The 9,741-nt window shown below is 41.0% G+C and overlaps 1 protein-coding gene across 1 annotated transcript in view; it reads left to right on the forward strand.

Moving 5' to 3' along the window:
* The window catches only part of agbl4 (AGBL carboxypeptidase 4), a 396,952-nt gene that overhangs the window by 207,544 nt on the left and 179,667 nt on the right, over positions 1–9,741 (forward strand). The window contains exon 4 of the mRNA XM_037698354.1: positions 9,402–9,618. Within this exon, the coding sequence (XP_037554282.1) occupies positions 9,402–9,618 (217 nt within the window). The remainder of the gene's footprint in view (positions 1–9,401; positions 9,619–9,741) is intronic.

The raw sequence follows: 9,741 nt of genomic DNA on the forward strand, positions 1-9,741 counted from the left end.
CAACGCTGCATTGTGGCCCGTGTGGGGGTGGTTTCCCCCCCTTTATTTTGTCCGACCCCCCCCCCCCCCCCCCCCCACACACACACACACACAGAGTCATTAATGTAATGGGAGTATAATGTTTCACTTTGGGAAATGCTCCAGCGCACAATTGTAGGTGGATGGTCTCATCTGTCTCCCCTCCCAAACGCACGCACTCCAGTTCACTGCCCACATATCTCACCCCACTCCCACCACCATATCTCATGAGGGGCTTATCGTTGAGATCATCGTGTTGGCGTCTTGTGTGTTTGCGCCTGTGATTTGATCTTTTTGATGAGTTGCTTGCATGTATATGCTTTGTGCACTCGTCCCTCTTATTCCAGACAAATGTGCACCTGCCTAGGGAAGGTGTGGTGCCAGAGTGGCAAGGGTGCGGTGATCATCTGCTCCTTGCTAATTGCCCTGCTGCCCGGCAAGATGCTGGGGAGAGGGCTTCCATCAGACTCAGCACGCTTGGATTAGCTGAGAGTCCACTGGGATGTGTTTGGGGTTTGCTTTGTTGTCATAAAATTTACCCCAACATTTTTTAAAGCATTTTTATTAACATATATTTTTTTGCCTTATTTAGTTTGTTTTTGTTTAATAGTATTTTTGACAATATTTATGGAATAAATTACTTTTTTTTTTATCTTTTACTTTTTCCACTCATTTTTTAATTCACTGACCTTTCTTGCTTCTCAAAATCACCTGTCGCTTCAGTATGTGGCCCTCTACTGGTGTATCCAGGTATTGTCACCCTCCATATTTGGGTAAAAACATTTTAAAATGATATTGGTCTTTTGATCATTAAAAGAAACTACACTGCAGAGTTTTGTGATAACAAAATGATTTTTCCCTCTATATATATTTATTTCATTGTCGCTCTCTCGGATTATACCAGCAGGAGCAGCCACAGTAAATCCTCCACCAATTTCCTCTCCTTGTGCTGCCTCAGAGGTGATAAAAGTAGCTCATGTGAATGTATGCATACCGCATATCTCAGAAATTTCTATCAGATGTATCGTGAAACAAATTAACAGTTTGAGTCAGGGGCTAGAGCCCATAATCATGTTTTCACTGCAATCATTTACAAGATGGGGATTTACATGTTTGTTCTCATATTATGAGCGGTGTTGCCAAAAAGGCACTGTTTCTTTTCCACATTTAACAGAAAGAAAATAAAACAAAAATACTTTAAAAAGTTATAATCGCAGGTGTGTGGTTGAGTTCTTTTAGCTCAGTGAGGGATAAAAACAAGCTTAAAAAGCATATGTGCTCAGATAACAAGATGAATTACTTGGTAAATAATAATACTTTATTCATAAAGACCTTTAAAAAAAACACCTCTGCAACAAAGTGCTGTACACATAAAATCAAGAACATTTAAACGTAACAGAAAAAAAAAGAAAGAAAAACCAGTAAGATCAATAAAAACAGAAGTGCAGAGTAAATTTCAGGTTGTGCCAAAAGCCGGGGAATAAAAATGTGTTTTTAAAAGAGTTTTAAAAATGGACAGTGAATGGGCTCATCTGATGGGAAGAGGGAGATCGTTCCACAGTCTTGGAGCAGCAACAGAAAAAGTTCTGTCCCCTCTGAGCCTCTATTTGGACCTCAGGACCTCAAGGATATATGCTATAGATCAGGGCTTTTCAACTGGTGGTCCAGGGGCTAAATCAGGCCCACAGGTGAGCGCAGTTTGGCCCACCAACGAGTTCATTTTAAAATAAAACTAGATTTTAAACCATAAAACAAACTTAATGGCAATAACTGCTAGGTGTCCAGCCCCTGAGCTCTTGGCTTTCAGTAACTGTGGCCCCCTGAGCAATTTATTTGAATAGCCCTGCTATAGACACTCAAACAGGCACATGCAAATAAAAACACACATTAATATACAACATCTCCTTCTGGCTTAAATATATTATCAGAAAAAAAACCTGGATATTTTCTAATCAGTAAATGCTTCTTTTAGATGAATGCATGTGTTTTATGGAAATAACTGTTCACTTTGTGCCTGCTGCATAATAATGAAGTGAAGTGAAGCACCGTGGGGGTGTGACCTGATATTAACTGGGCTGATTCAGCTAACTCACCTTGAAATTCATTGGGGTCTAAAAGCTGCCAATCCTGTGACAGATCAGCAAATGAAATTCAACAAGTAATGCACAAATATCAGAGGGAACACCGAGGTCTGGAGATAACAGCATTTTACTGTTCCCTAACAATACACACCAGGTAAAATCTCACCTGATGGAAGAACACCTTCTGAGTGTCTTCACACGGTCGTGTTTCATACTCATCAGAAGGCTGTGTCTGACCTGAGACAGCTGCTAACAGCGTGTTGTCTCCGCAGGTGAGCAAATCTTGGCTCCCTTGTTACAGGAAAGTCCATAACTCACAAGTGTTATCACTTCCTGCAAAAATCTTACAGCTGCCAACCAGAGGATGCGACCGCTGGCATTAATCCCCTATGGCATTATTTTTATTTCACACCATCAAAGCTGGGTGTAATGTGTTTCCCCTCTGCATTGTACTTACACACACACACACAGATACTGATGTGGAAAATTATCTCAAAAAACAGCAAAAATGAGACAAAAGTCTTAGTGAGAGGATGCTTGGCTCCTTGCTATACTTCTGATTCTCTCTCAGTGGTTGTAGAAGTTAGCCCAATGAAGGGACATGTGCTTATGAAGCTGCAAGTCAAATTAATGCATTGTACCACAACATAGGATACACAAATCAAACTACAAAACCAGCACAGGTTGCCTAGTAACACTGCCTCCAGAAAGCTTTGTGGCAACTTGATTTGCATTCACGAGAAAAGGTGGATGCTTCAAGAATATGTATTCCTGCCATCGTCGTTTTTTTTTTTTTCTTTCAGATTCATTCGTGCACACATTTGTCCTCACTTCCACACATGAACACACACTCTTGAGCTGATTCAGACGCAGTTTTCTGCTTCACTTCGCATGCAAAACAAAAACATCAAGCAGTGCTTTAAAAACAACGAGCCTATCTAACATCTGGCATCGTTTTATAGTGCCAGGAAATCGCACCTCTTCAATTATTGGCGGAGTAATACACAGCAATCGAAAGAATGTGTCATTCTGTGCGAGATGTTTGCCAAGCTGACTTTCTATTTGTTTTAAACGAGCTGGTGCGATTCTGTGGAGCTTGACAGTTATATGGGCTCGCTGGGAGACATTTAACCTTCTAACAGTTGACAAGATGACAAGCCCAAAGTGACAACAGTGATAGAGAAAATAAAAGGGAGTGGATCAGTGTGAGCATGAGTGTTCAGGTCTTGTGAGTTGTGGCCACTAAGTTTCTGCTTTTGTCCGTGAGAGTGCTCAGAGCAGCAGTGATTGGCATGTCCTCTACGCTTGATTGATTTGAAAATATAGACAAAGTGTCGCCTGTATGAAAGCCACCAATTTATGAGCCTTCGTCTCCTCACCGGTGCCATCAGAATCAGAGCAGGAGTTTGTTGCTACAAATGGTTCAAAAGCAGAAAAGCCCCCGCCACACGAAGTGACACCTCACTAAAGGCTGCCTGCTAGCTCTATGAAACCCCCTCCCTTTGTATTCTCTTCTTGTCTTTTTCTCTTTGACTTTGTCCTTTTACTTGTTCTTGTTTTTTTTTTTTCGTTTTTTTTTTGGTTCATCATCTACTTACTGCATTTTTCTAGTGATTCACTTTCTATTTCTCTTTGCTTCTCATCTCTCTCTTTATTCAGTGTGGCTGTGATAAGACTCTGGAGGTTAACTCTTCTCACAGCTCTCTGAAAGAAATGACCTTGATGTAGCTCACAGACGGTTTCAGTTTGTGTTGTTGTTTCAGTGTGACTCTTTTCATATCCCTGTTTATCTCCATTGTTTGTGTTTCCCTGCAATCGCTGACTTGTTAAACTACATGCGAGTGGTTATGATACAATGTGGTTTTTTTTTTCCTTCAGTGATAATTCTGTTTGGCAACTACACCTTCATGCCACAACAGGATATTGGCTGGCTAGAGGCACAGGGAGGTACCATTAAGATAAAACAAATTGCCAGCTTGAGAGCAGAAACAGACACCGCACAGATAACAATGATTATTTGCATCTATGTGCATCTGCTGACCATTTTTGTGTATTTTCCAATGTGTACCTTCGACCGTGGTATCTGTGTGAGACAGCACTCCTTCAGCCAGATAGTCAGCCATGACTTTGCATAACAAGTCCTTTTCCATAACAAGTCACAGAACCATTTCCTCTGGCCTATAACTATAATGCTGTGATGGGGCAAGCAGCTTTAATTAAAATCAATAGCTAGGACTTTTCCCGTCTCTGGCAAGGTCACACATCTCCCAGCAGGGAGAAGGAGGAACACAGAAAAGTGGGATTGCACAGATGGATGCAGCCAAACCGAGAAATATATAAAAAGTTGAGGCATCATCATATTTTAATTAACCTGTACCTTGGAGGTCTACTACTACACCAATGCACCAGTGTGTGTGTTTGTGGCTGGGGGTAATAACATATGTAAAATTATTGGTTTATCCTTCCCAGTATACTTCCTCCAAAAACATATTATTTATTTTTTTATGAATACACTTTATAAGAAAAATAAAATAATCTATTCTCATTTTGTTTAAAGATGTACATTCATTTCCTTGTGTCTTTGTTCTACTACGCCTTTGTCCAGCTTTGCAGATTGTAAAATAACGCTGGTAAGCTGGATCCAGTTGGCAGCTGGGGTGTGGTATAGCTAGCATTAGTATTCTGCATAGACAGCCACATGCAGAGGCATTTTCTTTTCTCTACCTCTGAAGGAATAATCCACTTGCCTTTTACTTCTTTCTTCCTATAAGAGGTTGACTGATATAGATTTGTAAGTGCTTGAAAATCTATGTATGTGTTTTCTCTATACACGTCTATACGTAAAACTCAAGTGTTCCTCTTCTTCCTCTTCAGGATGTCAGGTAAAGAACTTGACACTGTCAGAGTTAACATTGAGCAGTCTGTCTTGTTTTCTTATTATCAAGACCTGTTTCTATCTAGGTCCTGATAGCATCTTCATCTGATCTGTTACCACAGTTGCAGACTCACCACCCAACCCCGCCATCACTGAATCGGCTAGCCACCACCCATTCCCGTATATATTTGTATCAGTCCCAGATCTGCCATTGCCCTGCTTTCTCATCTTGCCCTTATCTCAGTATTTCACCTTTCTCCCGGCTCCCTCTGCACCAAACCCAGCAATCACTCATCTTCATCTTTTTCTTTTTTTTTTTCACTTTTATCCTGCGCCGTCATGGAATCTTTTTCTGGTGTTGTTGTTACATTTACAAGTCAAAGAGTGATGGGACAACACCAAATAGATTTGGAGAGTTACAGAAAAAAATGTAAGATTGAAAGATGAAAAAATTTTAGAGTCAGTCAGAATCAGAGTTTCTTTATTTGTCATTTGCAGCACATGCGGTACATCTGGTGGAACAATTTTTTTTAAACAGGGTCCCAGTTACGTCCAACAATAAAATGTAAAAGAAAAACAGTATTAAGATCTAAGATATGAACTAAGAAAAACATTAACTAAAATTATGCTAGGCACTAATAGCATAAAAACAATATGCCAAACAGCAGCACGAACATGAGTCTGTGTGTGCAGATGTGTACGAATGAACACATCAGCTTGTAATAGATCAGCAGCAACATTATATGTTTTTTCACAGTGATTATCCTGGTTAGATATTCATGAGTCTAACAGCCTCAGAGTAGAAGCTGTTCCTTAGTCTAATGGTTCTACACTGAATGCTCCTTAACCTCTCCTTCCTGAGGGAGGCAGAGCAAAAAGTGTGTGTGCTGAGTGAGTGGGGTCCTTCATGATGCAGGTGGCCTTCTTCCTGCATCTAGAGATGTACATGTCTGTGATGGTGGGGAGACTGACTCCAACAGACTTCTGTGCAGCCTTCACCACTCTCTGCAAATATTTTATTTCTGCATCTGTGCAGCCTCCATGCCACACATTGATGCTGCAGCACATGATGCTCTCCACTGCACACCTATAGAAGGAGGTGAGCAGGTGAGCATTTATACTAGATTATATTATGTATTTATTTTGACATGTGGACTAAGGTAGACAAATGATGTGTCTGACGAAATAATATATTGATTAAGCACAGTTCTGTAAACTGAACATAGAGAATATACATGACACAACACTCACTACCTTACAATCGTCATAGACTTGGCTGAACATCCATCCATCCATCCATTTTCTTTACCCGCTTATTCCATTTTGGGTCACGGGGGTCGCTGGTGCCCATCTCCAGCAATCACTGTGCGAGGGGCGGGGTACACCCTGGACGGGTCGCAAGTCCATCACAGGGCCACATAGAGACAAACAACCATTCACTCTCTCATTCACACCTAGGGACAATTTAGAGTTACCAATCAGCCTAACATGCATGTTTTTGGTCTGTGGGAGGAAACCCGAGCACCCGGAGAAAACCCACGCATGCATGGAGAGAACATGCAAACTCCACCCAGAAAGGCCCCTGGACCGGGGTTTGAACCAAGGACCTGCTCGCTGAGAGGCAGTAGCTCTACCTGTTGTGCCACCATGCTGCCTTGGCAGAACATATTATTATGAAAAATTGATGAACAAGTTTTTTGGATAAATGACAAAACATTTCAACAAAGAAGAATCTGTCCGAAGGACTCAAACTTGTTAGATTAACATGAAATAGTTTTAGCAATCACGCTTCTTCTGTCATTTGTGAAACACCAAGATGTCTGGTTGTTTAGCCATTACCTGTGGGTCGGTGTGGATCTGGAAGTCCTACAATATCTTAGCCCTGACATTCATCCATTTGGGCAGCTTTGGCTGAGTGGTTAGAGCTGTCTTCCTCCAGTGGAAGAATTGGGGGTTCAATTTCACCAGCAGTGACATGCTGAATTGTCCCTTGGCAAGACACTGAGCCCGCCACTGCCTTCGGTGTGTCTCATTGGTGTACGGATGTGATCTAAAGCACTGATTAGTCTTTGTATAGATATAGTAGAGTGCTATATGGATGGGTAAATGAGGGCACATATTGTGTTGTTAAGCACTTTGAATATCTTGATAAGATTGAAAGGCTAACTATACTGTAAGTACAGTCCATTTACCATTCTCCATCACTTTTAGTGGAGTCTCCCACTTTGACTATGAGACCTACAGCTGTTTGTGTACAATATTTCAGCCACTTGATTATGACATTCCTTACACACATTGACTGCCTGCATCTTAGATCCAGTTTTTATTTGTTGGACTTTCCCAGGGCCATTGATGCACAGCCAAGATTTTGTGGTCCTGTATGGTGTAGCATGTACCCATTTTGTGCTGCCATGGTTAGTACTTCTGTGCTCTCCTTTTGACTACATTTCTCAATCCATTGATAGGATTTTATTAATATCAACCACTTCCTCAGCCTGTTGGTGGTACATGCTAAGCAGCGGCCTTTTTTTTTCTGCTTGCTCTCGACGAGGATAGACACTTTTTCCTCCTGCTCCTGCCTCCCTCCTGCTTTGCTCTTTGTGATTCCTATCGGAGCCTCTCACTACATACCCTCCGAATTGTAAATTATGGATCTGGTCAGCTGGTCTGTCAACGCAATTGATACATTTTTCTTGACAAGAAAACAGGGCGAAGGAGAGCCCTCATGCCCTAAAGGGACACTTGCAGCTGGATACACTATGGATTCCTGGGGCCATTGAAAGATGGTGTGTCTGTCTGTATTATCCATTGAAGACGTAGAAGATGCGTACATAATTAGATTTATTATAACCGTTTTTTTTTTTTTTTTTTTTTTGTGTTGGCGGCTATCTGGCATATCGACAAATTCGGAAGACAGCGGCAGTGGTTCTGGCAATTGTAAGGCTGCCTTCCTTGTATGAAGGAATGTACGAGCCGTAAGCCTTCAGACTCAAACGCTGCATGAGCTAAGCCATAAGCTGGATACAATTTCTGAGAATTGCAGGCCACTTGCAGCTCCTGGGACTCACTGGTGGGAAGAAATCAACCTTGGAGAAGGCTACAAGCTCAGTTTTGTGATGTGACCACAAAATTTGGCGGTTTGGAATCACCATGGAAACATACCAGCAGAACTATAAAGGCAGACATGGAAATTCAAGCAGAGGCTGCCTAATCCAAAATAATTGTGGTATCTAAATTTGGCTTCCCCACTCAACTCGAATTGGCCAGCTATCTCAAACATCTCCTGGTTGTTTATGTGAACGAGAAGCTCCACTCCTCTTCCCCCATCGCTCCCCTCCCAAGGACATCTGTGTCACAGTTGAGCCAGCTGATAGACACTGTGCCAACTTTATCAGGACTATGGAACTTTCTGGCAGTCCACGGACAACTCACTGCCCTCATCAGCCTCCTCATGCATAACTGTATTATGATGTCATCAGTATGTTGCTTTTTCATGTGCTAAGGTTGTTTTTTTTTTTACAACTTTCACACTGTGTCTCATATAGGACACAGTGCAAGATTTTTTTTTTACACCTACACTCCCCCTTGTGTTTCTATTTCCTTATCTGAAAAAAGGGCTGCGTCTCTTGAAGCCGGCTGCCTCAGTCACCTCCATCTCCCCATGTCTGTTCGTTATGTTTCTCTTGGATGGACTGTACTGAAATGTGATTTTGTTGTGCTTCGGTGCAACGACAATAAAGCTTATTCTGATTCTGATTATGGTTGTTCTTGTTTTTCCTCTTTGTCATCTGTTTTCTGTTGTTTGAGACATTCACTTAGCATTTTTTCATTGAGGGCTTTCTTTCCTGATTTGTAGCTGGTAATTTATACACTAAACAGGATGAAGGGAAACCAAGGACTAGCAAACACCAGAGCAGGGCTCCATTATTATCTAACAAAAGCAGACAATACTATAGCTTGTTCTGTTTTCACAATTATATTTAAAAAAAAAACTCATTCACCTAAACCACTTTACTTATGTTGTCAGTGGTATTTTATTGTCATATTGGAAGTTCCAAAGATTTTTTTTATCACAGAGTTTGACATGGACTGACCATTGAATACTGTAATTATGGAGTCATTTTGTTCATTGGTCTATTATCAAGGTTAATGAACATGTATCAGTACAATATAGAGGACTTTTAAAAATGTTGTTTTAGTTTTGTCTATTCTCAGACATCATTAGAGAATAAATGGTGCTTACACATGATTACCAGGTGATATAACCAAAATTCCCTCAATCGTTATTTTTCACTTCATAAACTCAGCGTATTGTGAAAAAAAAAAATCTCTGATTCACCTGAAATAGTTTGAACCTTCTTTTGCACTTACATTGAAAAGCTGTGGAATACATCTTTTGTTTACATGTTTGTGTGTTGCTTTTGCAGGCAGAGGCTTCCAGCCAAAAATGTCTACTACTACCGATGTCCAGACCATAGACGCAACTATGTCATGTCTTTTGCCTTTTGCTTTGACCAAGAGGACGATGTATACCAGTTTGCCTATTGCTACCCTTACACCTACACCAGACTACAACATTACCTTGCCAGCTTGGAGCGCAGAAACCTTCCCTATCTGCAAAGGGAACAGCTTGGACTCAGTGTGGTAAGTCTCAGGATGGAAATGACACAAACAAGTAAAAAAAAAAAAAGTAAAGTGGGTAGGAATGATTATGTATGTGTGTATGTATGTATGTATGTATGTATGTATGTATGTATGTATGTATGT

The sequence above is a fragment of the Nematolebias whitei genome, chromosome 3 (assembly GCF_014905685.2).
Source record: "Nematolebias whitei isolate Nwh7 chromosome 3, NemWhi1, whole genome shotgun sequence".
Classification (NCBI taxonomy): Eukaryota; Metazoa; Chordata; class Actinopteri; order Cyprinodontiformes; family Rivulidae; genus Nematolebias; species Nematolebias whitei.